This window comes from Neovison vison, chromosome 11 (assembly GCF_020171115.1).
Source record: "Neovison vison isolate M4711 chromosome 11, ASM_NN_V1, whole genome shotgun sequence".
NCBI lineage: Eukaryota > Metazoa > Chordata > Mammalia > Carnivora > Mustelidae > Neogale > Neogale vison.
The window spans coordinates 116874379-116899391 of NC_058101.1; the positions used below are offsets into that span (position 1 = coordinate 116874379).

The window sequence follows — 25013 nt, forward strand, 5'->3', positions numbered from 1 at the left end:
TCCGAAAACAAGAAAATACTACAATTAATGCACAAACTTCTTACCCCAAACACCTACTGTTCAGCTTTGAAAATTTTCAACAACTTTCCAATTTTGTTTCATCTATTCCCTCTTCTATACTTGTTGGTAAAGTAAATGTCATATATCATACTGTTTCAACCACATGCCTCTCTCTAAACTTTTCTTTAAAAAACAAAACAAAAATATTCAATACCCAACAAGATAAATAATTCTGTAATAATTTAGTCATTTCTCAAATTTCTCTGACTGACCCAGAAATATATTTTTATAGTGTTTTAAGTTTTTCAGGTGTGCCAACAAAGATGTCACACAGCATCTGCCTCTTTTAATCTACAATATTCCTCCCCTTTTTATCATGCCATTTATTTGCTTAAGGAACCAGATCATTATGCTGTAAAATTCCTCATATTCTATATTTGGTTGCTGGATTCCCTCTCTCCTCATCTCAATATTTCCTGCAAAATCACAATTTAATCAAGAGAACTGAACAGATATAAGTACATGTAGGCAGGAGTGGTGGTGCTGTGTACTTCTCCAGGCACTGCACTGAGAGGGAAAAATGTCTAGTTGTTACAATTTTAGTGATGTTAGTGATCACTGGATTTAGGTGTTGCCAGTCTAACCCCAAATTGCAAAGTTCTCCATCAACGACATACACTTAGAGCCACGCCAGGGCACACAGAGGCATCTTCTTATCCTTTTAATAGCTGCTTAGTATACCATTGTGCATTCAACAAATGTCCTGTGGAAGAACATTTGAGGGTTTCCAATATTTTGTAATTATAAATATCTTGTAATGAATAGATATTTGGATGCATTATTTTGTGTATTTCCAGTGTTTTACGATTAAATTTCCAGAAGTTGGATAGTTGAATCTAAAGGTAAATGTATATATAGTCTTGTTAAATATTGACAAATTCCCTCAAAAAGTGTGTAAATCATCACTATACGTAATTCTTCTAAGATAAATATGCATGAATGACAAAATTGTATAATGTATCTGTACAAAAATGAGAAAAAAAACCTCCATTTTTAAAATACTATCTGTCAAATCAATTACAGCAAGAATGTTTTAAAAAATGATTATCCTAAATTTGTATTTAACTGGAAAAAAATTTAAAGTAACTTCTTTGGATATCAGCCTATAGTACAGAGTAATAAAATATAAAAATTGTGAAATGTAAAATATAAACACTGGCTTCTTTTGACAATTCTTAATGTGATATTATCTATAATAGAAAAATACTACATAAACAAAAAAATCATTATAAAATATTAGAACTGGAAATAACCTTAGAGATTATGTCTAATTCTTAGAAGTTAATAATATTATATATATATATATATAAAACATATATATATTGAATAATATATAAAATCCAGCAGGCTGATTTTCGCAAATATATGCAGGAAGGCCAAGATTTTAAAGATTTTAAAGTTTCAATTTAATATTTTTTTGAGAGAGAGAGAGGAGAGACAGAGAGAGAGGCAGAAGGAGGGGCAGAGAGAAAAGGAGAGAGAGAATCTAAAACAGGCTCCATACCCAGCATGGAGCCTGATGTGCAGCTCGACCCCATGACCCTGAGATCATGACAAGAGCCAAAATCAAGAGTCAGATACTTAACCAACTGAGACTTGTACACACCCTAATATTATTTCTACTTCAATTTGAAAACGACTATGTTAAAGATGTTATAAGCAAAAAAACAAAAAAGTAAACAACAGCTTCTCCTGTACCCAAATATCTAACTATGAATAAACAATCCCTATCATCTACTTTAACAGGAGTAATTTTGGGATTTGAAGATATAACAATTTATACTTACTATAAATTTACACTATTACAAATATAATGAGTTCCCTTCTTAATTCCTTCAACAATAATTTATTTCTCTCATACTACAACTCAGTGTTTCTGTGTGTTTGTGGTCATTATTGACAGTTATTAATTATTAAAAATTAATTGAGTTATTAATTTTGCAAACTTTTTGCTTCAGTATTAGCCTATGCAGCTATTATGGAAGCAGTTAAGATTCTTAAGAGTAAACCTTGATCTACAAAACCTCCATTTGGTTATATAAAATAAATAAATAATGGGATCATATCAGTTTTCTTCTTCTCTCAAAAAGAGAAATATTAAAGTTTCCATTATGTATTAAATTGCAATTTCTTTCTTTGAAATGCCTTCATAGGAATTTTATTCCTATTTTATAATGGTCTTCCACTGGATTTGTATTCCCATAATAGATTATAAGATCATCAGATTCATGTGTCAATGGTACCTAGCATGTGCCTTGCACATATGATAAACAAACTGGAGATGGAAAAGATTGAATGCATCCTAAACAATATAAAGTTTATCAATGAATTGATAAATGATTAGGATCAGAGTTGCATGAGCTCATGTATTTACTTAACACTTACCTGAAGGATGAAGATTCTGTTCCTCTAAAAATTCTAGATCAAGCATTAGGTCATCTTCATCCAGTTCACAAGATCCCAAATTATTCAAAACATCCTAAAGAAAAAGCACAATCAAGAGTTAGAGACCAAACAGCTGAGAAATTGAGGCAATATCCACATACAGATGCTATGAACTTTAACATTATCTGCCCAATAAAATGTTCCAAAAATTATTATAAAAATCTTAACTTCCACTAAAACTACTAAAGATTTAAAGGTTTTTTTCAAATGTATAGAAGTCTGTAAACTGAAGCTTTATTTTTTTTTTATTTAGCTTTAGAATCTGGACATTTTTCTGACACATTTAATGAATTCTCAAATAAATTCTGTGTACAGTGGCAACTGTGAGATATTAATTTAGACTATACTTGGAAGAAAAGGTCCAGTTACCATTTCCCAATCATTTGCTTAAGATTAGGAAAGAGGAACAGAAGAAATAAACAACAATCAGATTAAAAATTAATTGACATTGGGCGCCTGGGTGGCTCAGTGGGTTAAGCCGCTGCCTTCGGCTCAGGTCATGATCTCAGGGTCCTGGGATCGAGTCCCACATCGGGCTCTCTGCTCAGCAGGGAGCCTGGTTCCTCATCTCTCTCTCTCTCTGCCTGCCTCTCTGCCTACTTGTGATCTCTCTCTGTCAAATAAATAAATAAAATCTTTAAAAAAAAATTAATTGACTTTCATGCCATAAACATCAGAGCTAGATTATGTTTTTTTCCTTCTCCTCCCCTCCCCTCACCTTCCCATTCTTTAAGAGGGCAAACAGCAAAATAAACCAGAAGAGTATACTGAGAAGTCTTGAGGGGAAAGAGTGATGTGCAGAGGTAGAAATTCTTGAGGGAGGAATAAGGACCTACGTTGTATATTTGTGTATACAGATAGGTGATGACTATATTAAGAAAAAGCACTAATTTAACATTTAGAGACTACATTGAAATAACAAAAGTACATCTTTTGATGCTACATGTAGTAAATGACACTTATCTCAGACCACTTTTCCTATTGATGTGAACATTACCATAATTATTTATGTTTAAAGAACTAAATTTTCATTTTTAAAAGGTCCAGTGATATTATCAAATGGAAACTGAACACCTTAATTCTAGGGATTGAAAGTAAGGGCACAGGGCAGGGGAGGAGTAAGGACACTGACATTTAAATAAATTATTCTCACTTAAAAAAAAAGAATTAAACATTATTAAGTTTTAGAATCATGTGGTATCTGTGAATAGAACACAGATACCAAATATCCCCAAATCTAAGGGATTATCTCTACCAATGAAAGCTACAGTAGTCATTATCTTATTGTATTATATTGTATCTGTATTAATTACAAGGTAACTAGTACTTTATAAAAAAATCAACTGTTTACTGGCAGTTTTATGATACACTGTGGCAGGAATAAGATGTGTATTTATATAGTATCAAAAGAGGTTATAAAATATAGGCAAGAAAAGATAAGCTGCCATCCTCAAAAATGCAAAAAAACCCTCTCTGCTCAGTGGGGAGCCTGCTTCCTCCTCTCTCTCTCTGCCTGCCCTTCTGCCTACTTGTGATCTCTGTCTGTCAAATGAATAAATAAAATCTTAAAAAAAAAAAAAAACCACAAACCAGGGCTCCTTGGGGAAAGGAGAAAAAAAAAAGGAAAAACAAACAAAAAAAGCACTGATTCTGTGTCATCCATTTGTTGCCAGAAAACAAGTTTCATCTTAAAAAAAAAAGAAAAGAAAAGAAACAGTTTTGAAAAGAAAGGAAACCTGAATGGCTTCTCCCAGGCTAATCTCTGGCATATGAACATGAAAAAGAAAAATTATGGCTAAACACCTTGAGTCTGTTGAAGGCTAAGAGTTCATAATACTCAAATAGAAATGTTGACATAAAGGATGTAAGAGGCGCTCATACTGCGTGTCATATGTCAGTGATGTATCACTAAATTCTACTATTGAAACTAATATTACTATATGTTAACTGGAATTTATACAGAAACTTGAAACAAAAAAATACAGAGGGGCTCATACACAAAAAAGCACATAGAGTGTAAAATTTCTTTAATTTCTATTGTTTTCCAATAATAGTGAATATATGGGTATTTTGTTTTTCTAGGTCTATGTATGGATATAGTATGACTTGTATTTCTTTCCATTTGTGTAAGGAGAGATCTATAAATATCAAAGTAGCAGCATCAAAAGTAATTCTGTACCACGAATAGAAAATATTGATCAGCTCTGATGGGTCGCACATAATAACCAAATGGAAAAGGAGTCCAGCAGTTAATTAACACTAATGATCACACCCTGTATCTAACAGGCACAACTATGTGTTTCACACATTTGATAAATTAGTGGAATTTCTAGAAGTGGTAACTAAGCAGAAATAGTCTCTCATCTCCTAGAAGATAAAAAGGTAGATAGCTCTACATAATAAAGATGTAATAATGAAAGTGCATGAATTTTTAATAATGTTCATACACCAGACCTATATATCATAGTAACAGGGAAACTATTTTGTAACACAAACAATTTGGACTTAAAAAACAAATCATTTTGTAAGAAAACATCAGTATTGCACAAAATTAAAAGCTAGGCTTGAACTTAAAGAAGTGAAGACATAAAAGCATTTAACAATTAGATTTTAATTGTAAAAATAAAGTCCAACCTGATGGGCAATATCCTCAATTTCAATTTTCTCTGAATGTATAGCAAATTCCAATGACTCACAAAAAATTTTCTAATTAAAAACCCAGAATGTGCAAGTATAAGAGAAGACTTTCCTTTTCTTTTACTTCTAGCATGGTTATTAAATCTTAGGAAACTCTCAGAAAGCTTTGAAATAGTCTCAGGTATCTTTGAATTCCTAGGGAAATATGAAACTCTCCATGTCAGCAAAGTGTAAGAAGAAAAAAGATAAAAAGAAAGTAAATTCCCAGTATCAGCATATTATTAACCAGTTTTAAGGTAAGCATATGATAGGCTTTTGGATTACTATATACTTTTTCTTTAAAAGTGCCTAAAGCATTTAAGATAAATTGTCATGTTAGATTTGGTATTTTAATAATAACTTAGGAAGAATTTGATTATATAAAATTTGAATCAATGTTTAAAGGCCATGGAAAATTTAATTTAATCCACATTCTAATTTATGGATATGTAACATTTGTATGGATATTTTGAAAAGAGTTGGTTAATTATAATGAAATGCTAATTATTTACTAAATTCATACTATTGACAAACTGGATATTAAATCAAGTACAATTACTACTAAGTATTCTCTAAACAGACATTTAAAAATCTATCAGTAACACTGATTACTCATGTAATCTCCCAAATGACTCAGACCCATTACAAGTAAACTAAAAAGTTATTAATGTAGTAATTCAAAAATTAATCTTCTAAATCCTAGGGATATAACAATGAACCTAATAGAGCATGCTTTCTTCCTTCACAGACCTTACAGATAGCTGTATTCTAGTAAAGAAACACCACTTTTTACAAATATATTATTTTTTAAAATAATCAATCGCCTGTATTTGGTAAGTGGGAAGCAATTCTCCAAAGCCTGGTTGCTATTGGCTGAAATAATAAAAATGAATTTTTGAAGCTACTAAGTTGAAAAAACAAATTCTGATCACTCCATTAATATGTAATCATTCCATAAGACCCATTCTAAAATAATCCTTTAGCATTGTTTCTTTATTGCAATGAAGATAGTAATTATGATCCTGCTAAAAATAAAGGAATCTGAGACATGTCACCATAAAAGGAAGCATTGTTTAAAAAAGAAAGAATTCTATCAAAGGAGATTATTAAATTATTAAAACATTCTTTAATTGTGACATTATAAAGATATTATTAATTGCATATTTGTACTGTACTATTTTAGTCAAAGGATTATCCACATAGGCTTACCTTATCTAAAAGACAACATATGGCATTCTAATCTGGACTTACATAGTTGTTTATGAAATATTTAATTGACATAGTAGGAATTCTATGATCATTACTTGATGAGTAAAAGAGATGACAAAAAAAAAGAAAAAAAGAAAAGTAAAGAGATGATTATTTAAATTAATAAGAGGTAGTCAATCTGGTCTGTATTCTTCTTTTAGTCACTCTACATAATCAGGGGCTGCTAGGATATACAGATCATTCTCCAATATTCTAATCATATGTGTCTCCAAAGAATAACCCAAAATAGAATATTATTTTTTGAAAATATTATTTTATTATCAAAAATGCATGATGTAGCTATTATAGAAGACCTTTAGTGAAATTTTCCCGTGTGATCCTAAAAATACATTCTGAGATTTGCTTTACAATTAATTATACTTGCCTCTACTTGGTAAAAATGATTAGACCTGGCAAGAGTCTTAAAATAATTCGTATTACCCCAAAAAGATAAATCACAAATTATAAAAAATGATAAGTATGAAAGTGGCAAGGTACACACATCATCAAAAGCAGGCATCAGAATAAGCTGTATACACATAATTATTGATGAGTTGAGCACCTATATTTGAAGTGGATAAAAAAGGAAAACACACCAATATGTGGATATATTATTTAATGATATGATTTCACTTCTATGTTTTGGAAAGAAAAATTAACACAACAATATTTTATAACTACTGCTCTGAGGACAGTTATTTGATTTTGATTTCCTGATTGTGTAAAGAAAGCATACTCTATCATTCTGATAGAATTACCTTCACCTTTCAACATGGCAGCTGTGAAATATTTCCAAACACACTGTGCTCTTTGCTAGGTACTGATTTACTGTATGGATTTATGTAGCTCAAAATATATTTTTAATAAATATTTTCATCCTAAATTTGAATAGAAAATATTAGTGTAAACCTATGATACATTTTCTTATTTTGAAAAGTTTATTTTAAGGAGCTAAAAAAGAACAAACAAAGCTCAAAGCTGGTAGAGGGGAGGAAATAATAAAGATTAGACAAATTTAGTAAATGAAAGAGACAAAAAAATAGAAAAGATCAATGAAGCCAGGAGTTGTTTCTTTGAAAAGATAAATAAAACTGATAAAACTTTAACCAGACTCCTCACACACACACACAAAAAAAAGAGGACTCAAAATGGGAACAAAGGAGGAGAAATAACAGCTGACACCAGAAAAATACAAAGGATTATAAAAGAATACTATGAAAAATTATATGCTAACAAACTGGACAACCTAGAAGAAATGGATAAATTCCTAGAAGTGTATAACTTCCCAAAACTGAATCAAGAAGAAATAGAAAATTTGAATAGACCTATTACCAGCAATGAATTTGAATCAGAAATCAAAATCCCAACAAACAGAAGTCCCAAACAAGATGGCTTCACAGATGAATTCTACCAAGCACTTAAAGAAGTGTCAATACCTATTCTTCTCAAACTATTCAAAAAAATAGAAAAGGAAGCAAAACTTCCAAATTCATTCTATGAGGCCTGTATTACCCCGATACCAAAACCAGATAAAGACACTACAAACAAAACAAAACAAAACAAACTATAAGCCAATATTCCTCATGAACACAGACATAAAAATCCTCAAGAAAATATTGGTAAACTGGATCCAATAATAAATTTTTAAAAATCACTTACAACAATCAACTGGGATTTATTCCAGGGCTACAAGGGTGATAAGAGACTTACAAATCAACCAACAAGATACATCTCATTAATAAGACGGGGCACCTGAGTGACTTAGTGGGTTGGAGCTTCTGCCTTCAGCTCAGGTCATGATCCCAGGATCCTGGGATAGAGCCCTGCATCGGGCTCTCTGCTCAGCAGGGAGCCTGCTTCCTCCTCTCTCTCTCTGACTGCCTCTCTGCCTACTTGTGATCTCTGTCAAATAGATGAATAAAATCTTTTAAAAAAAAAAAATAAATAAAATAAAAAATAAATATTTTCAGAAATATGTCTTAATTCTATCACCGCCTATTCATAAGACTTCCCACAAGTCCAAAAACATACATTTTACATTTTGTAAATATGAATGGTGATCTTATTGTTATTCATTAAAATAATACATTATCGTTATAAATAAGTGCAAAGGAGAATATTATAGTTTAATTATCATGTGTCTCCTGTTGTTGGGAATACAAGCTGGTGCAGCCTCTCTGGAAAACAGTTTGGAGGTTCCTCAAAAAGTTGAAAATCGAGCTACCCTACAACCGAGCAACTGCACTCCTGGTATTTACCTCAAAGATACAAATGTACGGATCTGAAGGGGCACCTGCACCCCAATGTTTATAGCAGTAACGTCCACAATAGCCAAACTGTGGAAAAGGCCAAGCTGTCCATCAACAGATGAATGAATAAAGATGTGAAGATATATATATACATATATATATACATATACATATAAAGATGTGAAGATAAATCTGTATATATCTTCACATCTTTATATGTAAATGTATGTATATACATACATATAATGGGATATTATGAAGCCATCAGAAAATTGGAATCTTACCATTTGCTATGATCTGGATGAAACTTAGAGGGCATTATGTAAGCAAAATAAGTCAATCAGAGAAAGAAAATTATCGTATGATCTCACTCATCTGTAGAATTTAAGAAATAAAACAGAGGATTACAAGGGAAGGGAGGGAAAAATAAAACAAGACGAAACCAGAGAGGGAGATAAGCTGTAAGAACTTTTTTTTTTTCCAATTTATTTATTTTCAGAAAAACAGTATTCATTATTTTTTCACCACACCCAGTGCTCCATGCAAGCTGTGCCCTCTATAATACCCACCACCTGGTACCCCAACCTCCCACCCCCCCCGCCACTTCAAACCCCTCAGATTGTTTTTCAGAGTCCATAGTCTCTCATGGTTCATCTCCCTTTCCAATTTACCCAGCCATCAAAAGAAAAGAAACGAAATCTTGCCATTTGCGACAACATGGATGGAACTAGAGCGTATCATGCTTAGCGAAATAAGTCAAGTGGGGAAGCTGTAAGAACTCTTAATCATGGGGAACAAAAGGAGGGTTGCTGGAGGTAAAGGGGTGAGGGGATGGCATAAATGGGTGATGGTCATTAAAGAAGGCACGTGATATAATGAGCACAGGGTATTATATAAGACTGATGAATCACTAAGCTCTAGCTCTAAAACTAATAATACATCATATATGTTAATTACTTGAACTTAAATTTTAAAATTATGTGTCTCTTTGTATTTAAATATGAAATATTTAGCAAAATGAAGTTCTGAAAGCTATGCCCAGAGCTGCTATTTTGTCCCTTTATACTAATGAAAGGTAAACAATTCTATAAGTACTATAATAACAAAATAAGTATCATGCTATAATATTTTGTATTTCAATAGTTTTTAGGAAAGCTGACATTTGTATGGATTCAACCAACCACAAATTTTATGGATCTTAAACAAATATCTGGATTCACATAAAATTTAATATTAAACTCTAAACATTCTATTTTTTTTTAAAGATTTTATTTATTTATTTGACAGAGAGAAATCACAAGTAGACGGAGAGGCAGGCAGAGAGAGAGAGGGGGAAGCAGGCTCCCTGCTGAGCAGAGAGCCCGATGCGGGACTCAATCCCAGGACCCTGAGATCATGACCTGAGCCGAAGGCAGCGGCCCAACCCACTGAGCCACCCAGGCGCCCCATTCTAATTTTAATCTATGCAAGAAAATAAAGTTAATTTTTTTGTACTGTTGGATCCTACTAGCTAGGGTCCTTTTTTTTTTTTTAATTTTTTTTCTAAACATATAATATATTATTAGCCCCAGGGGTCAGGTCTGTTGATTACCAGGTTTACACAAAAAGTTAATTTTTTATTAAATAATAAAAATAGGAAACTAGGAAGTGTGACTATATTACATAACTAGCAAACTTCAGAAATAAAAATTAAAATATAATAATTGTTAATTTAAAAATGCGTATTTTTGTAAAGAACAAGCTGATGGTTGCCAGAGGGAAGAGGGTAGAGGGATGGCTAAAATGGGTGAAGGACAGTGGGAGATACAGGCTTCCAGTTATGGAAAGAATAAGTCACAGAAATAAAAGGTACAGAATAGGGAATATAGTCAATGAATGACACTGTAATAGCACTGTATGATGATGGATAGTGGCTACACTTGTGGTGAGGGCAGCATAATGCATAGAGAATTTGAATCACTATGCTGTACACCTGAAACTAATGTAACATGGTGTGCCAACTATACTCATTGGGAAAACTTAAAAATTTTAAATTTAAAATGCATACATTTTCTTAGCATCATTTAAAATAAGAAGAAAAAATGATATCAATCTATTTTCATGATGAAGGAGAACCAAATGTCACAGATGACATCTCCTTGATTCTAAACCTGACATCTCCTTGATTTCTGTGCCACTGTCAATAAAGCAACACAAATGATTTCTGTCAAATAGTCTTACCTCCAAAGAAAGCAACATTTGTTCAATAAAATACTACAGTTACACTATGTGCAACTGGCTAGAGATGAACATGGTAATGTGAAAAAGAATGCTCTAACAACTAGAATATTCAAAATTCTAATATTTTAAAATACATATTATAGAGAGAGATTATTATTTCTAGGATTCATTCTTATTTGTGTACTAGTAAGAATTCCAAAGTCACGACATGTACTCTATCATCTCCTAGTTGGTGTCCCTGTCAACTTTTTGCCAGGAATCACAATGATTCTTCAATTTTCACTACACACTTCAATTTGTATACATTCCCTCATTACCTAACACACAAAAAGCTGTCAATAGTATGTTTCTACAGAATAAATAGTAATTACTGTCATTCAAAAATCCTAAAATATGCTCTCTATCTACCTCTCCAAAATTGCTTCCTCCAAATTATAACAACCAAACATATCCATTGGTTTCTGAAAATGCCATTTGCATTTCTTTCATTGCACTGGTATATCCCCTTGCCTCAAATGCCGAAAGAGCATATATAAGATAACATATTTATACTTTATTAAATTACAGACATTTTTTTACAATGCTACTTATAAAAGTGCCAAAAAAAGGTTTCTTGATAAGAAAATTTAATGATAAGAAAGTTTAAAAACCTTTCTTTAAGTTTTCTCCCTCTATGTGCAATATGCACTGGTTCTCATGAACCATAAGACTACCAACTGCATCCACACTCAGCTGAATGCATTTGCCTAGGAAATCCTATGGACTACTCATTGTACTTCTTGCTAGAGAAAAACATCTATGACCGCCTCATTCTTTGTGCTACCTCTGAGCAGAGAGTGCTTGTACTCTCAGAATCTTTAGTGTTGAATCAATACAGTGAACAGAAAATAATGACTCCTTTACTTAATAATATCTTACTTATCATATTGTAATAATGTCTCAGTTAATATTAAGTATCTTATTGCCAAACTATTTTGATGAAGAATAATTGTGTCCTTTTTAGGACACCATTTTTTTAAACTATGAGATGTTTTAAGGAAAATACATTATCCAGAAAAAGTATTCACATATACAGAGGAATGTTTAAGGACTCTGAATTACTAGGCCTACACTAGTTTAGTAGTCCTAGAATTTCTAAGGGAGGAGTGAGTGTGTGTGTCTGTGTGTGTGTGTGTGTGTGTGTGTGTGTTTAAGTTGTCATTTTAGCTTTACAGGAAATGCTTATTTTTCACTATTACAAGTTCACATAGTTCTGAAAATTGTATGAGATTCCCAACACTCTATTATGCCATATGTGGAATTAGAATCTGTCGAAGAAAACCCAACATGTAAGCTTGTTAAACCACTCGCCATAGAACAAAATGAAGACAGCTGTTCTAGTGAAAAATGGGTAATTTTTGGCATAGTTTTTTTCTGTAATTAAGCTTTAGGTTTTATTCTAGGTTTATCTTTATATATCTATATAAGAAACTATGAAGTTGGCAAATATTTTACTGATTCATAATTATCATAATTTTATTTAAAAATAGGAATCAAATATATCCAGTGATACTTATTGTGTCAAACTTGTGTTAAGTAACACAGTACAGTGGGAGATGCAAAAGACTGGTTCAATAAACCTGATTTCCAACACTGACCCGGCCACCAAAACAGCTCTGGGATCTGAAGCAAATCAAAACCTCCCTGAGGCCCTTCCCATGAAATGAATTATTAGAACAGCTATTCTCTGTAATTCCATACAAATCTAAACTATTAAAATCTATAAGACAATTATGAGATTCTTTCCCATGTCTGTAAACTATGCAGAGTTAGTCAAACTGTAGAGTCTATGGGCACAGTCCCCAAAACTGGTCTTACTTTTGATAACAACAGAAAGTTTGGAATGTTTCCCAAACACCCTTGAGTACAATAATTCACTGGAAAGACTTACAGAATTCACTGAAAGCTATCTTCACAGTTAGGATTTATTATAGGGAAAGAGTACAGTTCAAAATTCAGTCAAAGGAAGAGGTGCATAGAGTCTGGGAGGGTTCCAAATGCAAAGCTTCCCTTGTGCACATGAGGCATTACTCTCCTAGTGTTGATAATGTGACAATACACAGGGAGTACTGACAACAAGGGAAGCTCACATGAGCTTCGGTGTCCATAATATCTAATGGGACTTCATTACATAGGTGATTAACTGATTGAGTACACAGTTGAACTATCCTCCAGATTATCTGATTATCTAATGAAATCAAGTTTCTACCCTAAATCATATGATAAGTCTTTCTAGCATAGCCAGCTTCACCCTAAAATTGCCAGGTATATCCATACCCGTTAAAGATCCAATGTGGCCAGCTCCCCACTCTAAACAAAGACACTGCTATGAGGTATGATACAGGTCAAAGGCCAGACTTCTTTTTGGGCAAGGCTCAATTCTTTTTTTTTTTAAAGATTTTATTTATTTATTTTACAGAGAGAAATCACAAGGAGGCAGAGAGGCAGGCAGAGAGAGAGGAGGAAGCAGGCTCCCTGCTGAGCAGAGAGCCCGATGCGGGACTCGATCGCAGGACCCTGAGATCATGACCTGAGCCGAAGGCAGCAGCTTAACCCACTGAGCCACCCAGGCGCCCAAGGCTCAATTCTTCACTGCACATATGCGATGTTTCCATAGAACATGGCTAGTGATCTAATTTAGTCTTAAATTGTTAAGCTTAAAGACGAAAAGGAAATATGTCACATAATTTTTTTCTTAGATTCTAGAGCCATATCTATAGGTGGGAAAGTATCATTGTGAGGGTTTTTTTTTAAATCTATGTTTACATTTTAACACTAAATAAATTAGTAACTCACAAATATACTATATACTGAATACTGTATATATTGTGTGAGTTAAAGACTTACTGGTTATTTTCTTCTACATTTTCCCAAATTTTCCATTTTGGACTCATAATTCTGGTAATAAAAATTAATTTATCCCTTGTTCAACAATATTTATTGAAGGTTTACAAAATGTACTAAATCCTGAACAATGAATAAGAAAAAAAATTTCCTAACCTACATAATAAATATACAAACAAATATTAAGATAATTTCAGCTACTGATAAAATGCTATTTTTTAAAAAGATTAATATAATTTTCACAGCTACTGTACATGAGGTGGGCAGGGAAGGTCTTTCTAAAGGTGTCATTAGGGCTGAGTCATGAATAATAGGCAGCCATAAGAAAATTCAGAAGGAAAAGTATTCCCAACAGAAGAAACAATATATGCAAGTCATCTAAAGTGGGTGTGACCTGGTATGCGAGGCAGAGAAGGCTTAAATGGTTTGAGCTCAGAAGGGGAGGGGAGGGAGCAGCAGGGAACACAACAGATTAGGAAGCAAGGCATTCTGGGTCATTTGTTAATACCTTTCAGTCAAGGAAGGAATTTAGACGTCATTGGAGAGTGACATGCTTAAATATACATTTTAGGAAAATCATCCTGACTACTCTGCCAAGAATTCATTGTGAGAAAACATTTTCTAATGGGTCTTAACAGTCAAAAAGGCATGCATTATTTTATAGATGAAAAGCCTGAGCATTAGAGGAATTAAATGATTTGCCTGAGACCATGACACTTAGGCTGCAGAACCAAGATTTAAACATGCTTTCCTGAAGAATAAGTTTCTCCACTATGCTTCTCTTCGAGTGATGTGAGTAACTGAGAGAGAGAGAGAGAGAGGTGTCTTGGTAGCTTGGAGAAATTCCTCTCAAATACCAAGAACTAATTGTTTGTTTAAGGCTACTAGCATTTTACTAGATGTTTGGACATACTAGATGTTTGGATGTAAGTGAGCAAAAAGAGGTCTAGACTGTTTTCCTTGAAACCTCCCAAAAAATTATGCTCCCATTTTTTTCTAACTTCTATGGACTCTCAGTTTAGCTAATCTCTTTGGGCCGCAATTCACTTTCCCTTAAAATCAGAACAAATCATCCCTGATAATCTACTTTCTCTATCTGTAATTCCTTTCCCATACAAATAATCCTTCACTATGCTGTTTGAACATGTTTAAAAAAAAAAAAAAAAACTCTGACCTTTCAAATTTTGCTTGACATTTTATTTCCTTTTCACAGTTACGAATTGAACCAAATGCCTTTTTTGTTTACATTTCCACCAAGGTTGGATCAGTGTTCCATTCCCTTTATAAAGATTCCCTCATCTTCATAATTTCTGTTAGCTAAAAAAATAACTAATATTAGGATGGGGATTAAGGAGTGTACTTGTGGTAAACACCAGGTGTTGTACAGAAGTGCTGAATAACTATTTTATACACCTGAAACTAATATTACACTGTATGTTATCTAACTGGAATTTAAATAAAAACTGAAAAAATTACTAACATTAATTCTTTCAATGTAGCTGATAATATTATTCTTACTTATATCATTTTGAAAGTAAAGATGGTGTATTGTTCTCCCTTTGTAGCTCCTACAGCACTTAGTACATATATTAATAATTTAATTTAATCAATTAATATTTATTCAGAACCTTCTATATGTCAGGAACTGGACAAATAACACACAGTCCTGCATTTTGAATTTGCTGATCAGAACAGTATAAGATATAAATTAGAGAATTATTTGACTTGATGAGAAATCCATAGCTATATAATCTTCGTATTAAAAAGTACCATATTGGAACTAGCTGGAAAGCAAAATAATAAGTATTTTCATATTAATATACTTTGTATTAAAGTACAAAGAAATACAACCTCACAAGCAGAAGTAGCATACCAGAAGCAGTTGCAGAGTATCTTTTTTTCCCTCACAAAATTAGAACTTCCTATCTATTTGAAAGACTGAATTTATATTGCTTTATATAAAGGAAAAGGATTGTATTTCAATGACTATAATAAAAATAGTGTTACATCATCCAAGAGAAAGACGAACAAACATTTCACCAACATTAGTGTATGGTCATAACTAGTTTAGAATGCTTTGTCATCAGAGCAATGTCTTCAGTCCTTAAATATCTATAGTGATCTATAAAGGTAGATAGTCCTATTTCCTTTTGGAAGGATTAGTTTAAAACACACAATATTGACATATACTCTATAATAAAAACATGTGTATTTATAAAATAAACATATTCAAGTTGCATCTAAAATGTAGAAGACAAGAAAATATCATTAGGATGCAAATCAGAGAAAACTGTCCTAAATGAGAGTCAAACCAAAATAGAATTGGTTCATTTCTTTAGTATGACATGTTTGCTAACTTATTTAGTTAATATAAGATTTTCAAATGAATTTACCCCCTCCTTAGATCAATATAAAATTTAGATAAATATTTTTATCTAAATCACTTGTAAAGCTAAAGACAAAATTGGAATATTTTATCCTGTCCAACTATTGACATCAGTTTTTACTACATACAACTACTATTAAGAAATCTAATGAAGAACTGCCTAATTAACAGAAATCGAGTTCAATACCTAAAACCCATCAATGCAAACCAATCAATTCAACTTATTAATGTATAAATCAATGGAATTTATAGTATAATGACTAAGGACATATAAATAATGAAGATTAAAGAAAAAATGTAGGTTTGAAGAAACATCAGTTAAACAAATATTTATAAAATATAATTATAGTTGTTTTGCAATATTATTATAAACGTTTTTTAGCTCTGGAAATTTCCCTAGGAAATAGAGATTGAAAATGGTTGTCAATTAAAAGCTTTAAAGATAGGGACAATGACAACTTCTCATATGGCTAGATCCAGGTAACAGAAACTGAGAAGAGGGGCACCTGGGTGGCTTAGTCGGTTAAGTATCTACCTTTGGTTCAGGTCATGATCCCAGGGTCCTGGGATGGAGTCCCACATTGGGCTCCCTGCTCAGCGGGAGCTTGTTTCTTCCTCTCCCTTTGCGCTCTCTCTCTCTCTCTCTAATAAATAAATAAATAATCTTAAAAAAAATCTTAGAATTAGTTGAAATATTTTCAGAAAATATCAGAACACAAAGCAATTATAAAAATAAAACAGAATAATGAATTTGAAAAATTATGAAAATCAAAGAATATAAAGGAACTCTGACAGGCAAGACAATTACAATTGAGATTAAAGGTGTCATCTTTCTTATATATAATAAAAAAGCAAACATTCAAAAATTAATATTACTCTAGGTGAAGACACAAATAATAAAGTAATAATATATCAAATGTCTTGAATATAAAGATCACTACTGATTTGATATAATTGCATGTGATACAGTATTACTGTTTAAAATTTATCAAAATTAGTGCCAGAAGATTTATTTAATCTGCATGTATTTTTATAAGAAGAATCCATTTTTATCATTTTCTCACTTCACCTTCATCATCCATTCACCCCATGAAATATTTGTTTTTTTTAACCACTTTCTGAGACATTCAGAATGCTTATCACAACTGGTGCTTTAATATAATTCTGAGACTCTCTCTCATTCTTAACCATGTGGTGTATACCCCAATCTCCATAGAAAGTCAAACTGCCATTTCTTTATTTCAAAGGTCCATCACACCATCTTAACTCTATTATAATCATCAGTCCTCCTCCTCATATCAAGCAAATGGCTCCTCTGATACACTATTTCCCCCCGTCCTAATAGTCAAGGCATTTTGTCTACTTCATGACCACTAATCATGTGGGAAAACAGTTCAGTCATTGATGCCCAAGAGACTTGATAAATTCCTCAGTGTGCTTTACATGGTTATCACACATTGAGGAAAGATTCTTTTTTTGTGTCATAACTCCAGATTTTTCACTTTTTCTTATAGATGGACATTAACCTACATATCGAGTCCCTTGGAGTGATCTTAGAGCCATGTGACCAGATTTTGACCATAAAACCATCTCACATAAACCCATTATCCCTTCCTTCCCAGATAATCCAGAAATTCATAAGTTAAGATGGCGATACAAAAGGAAGAAAGCTTCTGAGTCATAACATGAAGGAAAGCTGCCCTGGTGAGTTGCCAGACCCACAGTGGATTTTGTGTGAGCAAGGATCAAATTTGTATCGTATTTAAGCAACTGAGAGTTTTCTTTGTTTACTTTCTGGCACCACCAGCCCAGTCTATCCTAACTAATAATTTCTCATTCTGTGTTTACTCTTACTTCATATGCTCTCTATCCTTTAAATCCATTTAAATCCTGTGATTTCCTAATTGTCCTCTACCATAGACTTTAAATAGTCCTGTGTTCCTATGTTTTAGCAGGTCTCTATTTCTTTTTATCATTGGCATCACCAACTCTCATATTGGATATATATTTTGTGTACAAGTTCCCTAAGGGAATTTTATGTGTTTCAAGTCTTATGGATTCAACTTTTTTTTAATTTGCACATTTTAAATGATGTCCATAAACACTACAACATGTGACAAGAAATGAGCTACTATATATTTAAATTATATAATATATTACTCTTCCATGTAGAGAGACTTTAAGAATATAAATTCATTCCACAAGAATTTATGTCTTAATTGCATTACAATCAAATGTGTTCTGCAAATTTATGATGTGCTATTTTGGTAATAACAATAACTTAGATAACGTAGACAACTATGTCTGAAAGAAGGTCCAAATTTACCATACTAAAATATTAATTTGCCTTGCAATTCTAAGCTGTAGAATCAAGGTGCATTATCTTAAGCATATTCAGTATATGGAAGAGGCGAGAATTAAATGAACTCATGTCCTCAATGTTGTTTTACCCAGACCCAGTCTTAACTTTTATTTTCAAAAGCAATTTGATATATAAGGAACAATCCCATATTGCAACTACAATTATTTTAACCCACTCTGTCATCTGCCAAAAGTATCAAGTATAGTGAGAGGACACACATTTTTGTAAATGAAACTAATTCTGACTGTGCAGCCTAGCTTTAGATCACTTCCTCTTAAAGACTTAGTTTCTTTGTAAAATGGAAACAATCAGTCCTGCTTAAGTAGCTCACACTGGTTGTTAAGATAAAGTTCTAAAGAATATGGTACAATATTTTGCAAATATTACTCATTAATTCTAGCTACCAAATCAAGTGTATGTTTTAGTTCTGCCAGACCTAAAATTAACTGGCCCATTCACAAACACTGTCTATTGTTAGGAAGAGGTCAGTTCAGCTCAGACCTAGGATTTTCTAGAAATATGAAATTATTAAATTCTAAGTAACACCACAAATACCTGAACAGTGTTGCTCAATGAATGATAGACATTTATTGAATACCTTCCAAATGAATTAATGAATGAATAGCATAATTAGAGTATAGGTATATATTATACATAATGTAATAATATAATTTATTGATAGGTCAGAAGTAAGAGCTAAAAGGCAGGGAAAATATAGAGATGAAGCAAAAAAAGTGTGATAGAAAAAAGATAATGATGCTATTTCTATTATTTACCCTATTTGAAAAATTTAGAGTTTTAAAAAATTACAAATGTTTTCTATGGAAATTCTCCATCCACAGTTAACTTACCTAATTACTGTTCATTTCAAATCATATTTATCTGATCAGTAAAAATGCTCATCTCAGTTACTATCATCTCTAAGGAAATGTTATACTGAGTTCCACTGAGTTTCCTACACCTAAGTAGAACAGGATATTCACAATATGTTTAATGTAAGTCCAAGCATTAAATTTTTAGCAAATACTTATTTGTTATGTATTTTCTAATTATTTGGTTTAATCTCATCTCTCAGATGTTATTTTTTCCAACAACTTGACAGCTTTCAATGTGTTACTGGTATTTTCCTTGGAGACAATGCTCTTTCCTATTCATATATTGTTGATACAATCCATTTGTTATTAGAATGATTCAGGATTCTGCCACCCAGATTACATATAATTTATCTAGCACTTTCACCTAATTATACCAGTGCTGTACAGTATTAACTGATAGTTTGGCACATATTCAGATTTGGATAGCAAAAGCATTTTATGGAACTAAATTTCAGTACAAGTGAGATTTTATTACCTAGTCATAAATGTTGTGGAATATAATCCCCTCTCTGAAAATTAGCTTCAACAACACATTAATATTATTTTATCACTTCAAATATAACATGTCAATGAAGAAGTGTGTATGAAGTGTCTATTTTACCCCATCTGCAAGCTATCCTTTAGCTTACCACAATTTTATGTTTGCTAAAAGAAGACACAGACTTTGAGTCAGGCACAAAGAACTTTATTACCCACACCAATAACAATAGCTAGGGTCAGCATTTTGTATGTGTGTGATAACTTCCTAAGTACCAATTCCCACAAGTCAACACAAAGAGATCCATGTGATATGTGTACATGAACTTGGTTATATTAGAGAAGATGAAACTGGTTGGAGGGGTGCCAGTAATATGCCAATCTTTCATAATGGGCCTAAGTATACCTGCCATTTGTTTTAGAATAAGGCACTGTATCTTCCAAGTCTGTCCACAATGAAACATTCTTGAAAAATATTCTGGCATAAAGGCAGTGAGTGCTTCTGCTTATAGGAGGTACCAAAATATGAGAGATACACAGAGAATAAAATAGGGTTTTTTTTGTTTAACAATACCCAACTCTTTTCTAGAGCATCTTAACTTTTGAAGAATTTCCCCATCATGTTAACACCCTTTTGGCTGCTCTGATTAATCTGAGTGGCAAAGGCTGGAATCCAATCCATCCAATTCATCCCATAGAGCATTTAATTAGACTAACAACAAGACTCTGAACAAAAACATAACACTGACTTGAAATCAACCAAGTCTCCCCCTGGGTCCCAGATCCAGATGGCTGAACAAATCCTGTAAGTCATTAAGGGACTGACTTTACCAAGTGGCTTTCTGTATTGACCTTTCCACTCGACCCAAGACATTAACCCAGGTAAAGCAAGAAGTATTAAACATTGCACAAACTCAGCCTTGGCAGACAACGAGAAAGTCTAGAGCAAATTGATTACCCATGATGATCCTGGCCAGCAAGTTGAGGTTAACCTGAATGTGAATGTAAATAAGAGTTAGATTTCTGATAGAATACTGTGTGGAGCAGTATCTTGATTATACTTCTTAAGGAATACACCTGCTTCCAATGTCATAACTTACAATTTCACTGACTATGGACTTGATTTCAATCACATTGTACCACATGTAGTTTTCCCAATGTGCAGTACTCTCCAATATTGTATTTTGTACATACTAATCCTGCTGCTTCCAATATTTCTGTCAACCAGGGTGTTTTTTTTGTCCTTCAAGCATCATTTCTAGAAAATCCTTCCTACTGACAGTGAGTTATGGGTCTTTATGCCTACACATAACTCTATCATAGAATTTATAGCATGATCTGATAATGTTCACCATACACCACCCATAACACATACACACTACACCAGTGAGTACTGTTTGATCTGGTATAATACTTAAAAATCAGTAGATTTTCAACACATTACGTATTAAAAAAAAATAGGTGAATGAATAGTAGTGTATTTTAATAAAGATTGGGTCCTTATTATCTCATGTCTTAGCTAGTGTCATAGTTTGTTATCTGCTCTATTCTTTTACTTCTTTTTTGATTGACTTTTTCAAATTTATTTATATGTTTGTTTGATTTAACTGTAATTGTGGTAACTGTGGTAAAATCCACAGAGCATAAAACCTACCATCTTAGCCATTTTTAAGTGTTTAGTCCAGCACTGTACATTCACACTGTGACACAGTCATCACCATCATCACATTTGCAAAACCCTTTCCATCTTGCAAAACCAAAACCCTGCTGCATTTAACAACTCATTTACCCCTCTCCCTAGACTATGTTCCCAACAACACTATTCTCAAAAGCCAAAGTTAGAAACAATTCAGTGTCCACCCCCAGATGAATGGATAAACAAAAAGTTGTGGGGGTGTGTGCCCGGTGGGGAGTCTGCTTCTCCCTCTCCCTCTGCTCCTCTCCCCCAACATCCCCACCCCACTCACGCTCTCTCTCTCTCTCAAATAAATGTCTTTAAAAAAAAGACCTCTTGTAACTCCAAATTATTCTCAATCATAATAATGAAAATAAAGACAACAGTATTTTTGCTGCTATGCTCCTTTTATATGAACAACTTTTATACTTTCTTCTCTGGTTAATTACTACTCATTATTTGTTTTTAAATGTATAAACTCCATTCGTATTTTGAATAATGAAATTATCTCACTGTTTAATGGTAAGTAAAATGTGTAAAACATCATGTGTTATTAGGGCATACCAATTATTTATAAACAACTGTTATTTACATATTCAATTATTGATATTAAGATAATGGAGAAATATAAAATTTAAGGGTTAATTACTGAAGGGCATATTATCTCTATACTTCACAATTTCGTGATTAAAAAAGACCATATAGGGATTAATTTCTGGTAAAGGATTTCTTAGAGTAGGGATGTTTTAAGGAGATTAATTGAATTCATTTGCTCCTACCATCTCCCCAAAATATAGACAAGATGATCACATACCCTATAAAACTATATGCAGATGTACCTTATATGATGCTAGAAAATCAGATTAAAATTAGACAGTTATTTATAGGCAAGTTCTGGGTTTATTTCCTGCAGTAGCTTGTAGCTGCTAATTCATCAAGCTTTGTACCATAAGAAATGTAGCTTTATGAGTTGCATTAGAAAATCTAAGAACCACTAAAGGAAAATGTTAAACCATTTAAACTAATGTTAATTTTAAAAACACGTATCTGAATAATTCATGGTCAAAATTAAATATTCCACCTCCTGCAATTTCATATGCTTCAAAGGGAAGAAAAATATATAATAAAAATAACAATAAAAAAAACAGCAGGGGCTTTAAATTTGCAGAATCCTTTGCAACCAAGATTAAAAATGCTGTGTGCATAAGGTAAAGCTTTTGAGTGTCTTTCAAACAAGAAGAAAATCTGAAAAGCTTTTATCCTTTGAAAAGGATTGTTTAAAATGGGCTTTCTTAAAGCAATGTGTAATATGTTAGAAAATAAAATGCAAACTATGTCATTTTTATAAGCAAATTTCCCACAGAAGACATACAAAACATATTAAATTTTGAATAATGTTCAAATTTACTCTGAGAAATGTAGATAGCTAAAAGCATATGAAGTATGTGAATGCTTTTATTTTTAATTCAAGATCATTTTACCCTCTTCTTGATGCTTTGGTTATACAATGTGAAAACAACCTACCACTGATAGTTAATTTTCCAGAAAAAAATGAAAATCAATACTTTTGGGCCTCTGAGACCCAAAGCTCTAAAAAGCCACCTTTTTATTCCCATAACCTTATTTTAAAAAACATCCCCCCTCTATGTGGGAAGAGTGACATCTTAACAGAAACTGCAGATGTGGACAGATCAACTTGGAAGATATGATGAAAGAGGTAGGGACCTGCCATGCCAGACACAGGTGTCAAGACAACCCAGAGGTCCATGTGGTAGCAGATGTCTATGCCAGGTGAATCTAATAACCAACATGTTTCCTTGCATACTGTTTAAATTACCTTTTTTTATGGAAAAATAAACAAAAAATAAACAAGAGCACAAACACCTGTGCTTCTCTCATTAAGGTTTTACAAATAATTCTGTGAGGTAAAATTCCTAAAATTAAGTTTAAAAATTAACCAAAAAAGTTACATGATGTCGTTGTATTTCTTTTATTTCTATCAAATAAACTGGAAAAGGTCTTATTATACAAGATGATCTTCAAGTTTTTAAAACACTATGGTCATATTAAGTTTAAACAGGCTACTAAGAAAATAAACATGTAATCATGTATTCCCAATATCTCAAAGAAATAACTAAATATTTTTAATTATAATGAATTTACGAATACACATGTATACATTTTTTTCCTGTAACATAAGGGGTTAGTAACTATAGCCCGAGAAGAATTCTAAAATACATTATTTGTCCAACTATTAGTTTACTATAACCTTCCATTTTAAATGGCTCTGTTCCCCCATGATCCCAGACTGAGGGCTTTCAGAGACACCTCTGAAGTTGAGCCTTCACTGAAATCTCCATATTCTAAAACAATTCTTTCTCCTAACTGAATAATAATGCACAAATTATTCAAACTTATCACAAATGTATTAAGAGGAAAATTTATGGTTATGTAGTAAAACAATTCATCCTAATAAATTAAATTCATCTATCATATATTTATAGTTTGAAAGTGGCAGCTTTGGAATAACGTCAAAGGCCAAACAAGTGATAGCCAATGAGATACATATACTGTTCCTTTGCTCAAAAAATAACGCTCCATAAGCACAAAAAGCCTGAAATTACAACATTAGAGACTCATTTTCCTGTTACAGGTAAGGGAAAGCTAAGACTTACAACATTATCAGTTTTCAGAAAGGTGAGGCTAAAAGAATGGAGACAGGCTTTGCCAACTCTAGAGAGTTTTGTTTAAAACTGGTTTTTTCTTTCTTTCTTTCTTTCTTTCTTTCTTTTTTTTTTTTTTTTTGCCTCCCACTGTAAAAATGGTACTTTTTCTTCTATGCAGGAAAATACTTCAGTAGCTTCTTATTCACTGAAATATAATTCCTTGAGTCTTTTTAAAATTTTTATTTTTTTCCAGGTTTATTGAGGTATAATTGAAAATAAAAATTGTACCTACTTAAGGTACACAACATGATGTTTTAATATATGTTTACATTGTAAACCATTCTCAAGCTAATTAATATATCATCACCTCACATATTTACCTTTTGTGTATATGTGATAAGAACACTTAAAATCTACTGTCTCAGCAAATTTTAAATTATAATACAGTATTATTACCTATAATCACCTTCATGTCTTTTAAATCTTTGTCTTGGAAGAGAAAATTATGAAGGTTTTGTTTTTAATTCAATATTTAAGTGAGGGGACTATAGAACACAGTTAAAATACTCAGCTCACTATTACCTCAGTCATCTTCCTTAAAATGATCATGTAATTAAAAAATGCACTTCAATATAATAAAAGCCATATGTAACAAGCCCACAGCTAACATTATAAGCTGAAAGCTTTTCACATAAGATCATGAACAAAAATAGGAGTGCCCATTTTCACCATTTCTGTTTAACAGCACTGAAAGTCCTAGAGTAACGAAGTAAGCAAAAGAAATTGGAAAA

The 25013-nt window shown here is 32.4% G+C and overlaps 1 protein-coding gene across 2 annotated transcripts in view; it reads right to left on the reverse strand.

The window, feature by feature from the left end:
• The window catches only part of CCSER1 (coiled-coil serine rich protein 1), a 1235477-nt gene that overhangs the window by 1141686 nt on the left and 68778 nt on the right, over positions 1 to 25013 (reverse strand). For both annotated transcript variants that reach the window (XM_044224492.1, XM_044224493.1), the window contains exon 3: positions 2446 to 2539. In XM_044224492.1, coding sequence (XP_044080427.1) covers positions 2446 to 2539 — 94 coding nt within the window. The remainder of the gene's footprint in view (positions 1 to 2445; positions 2540 to 25013) is intronic.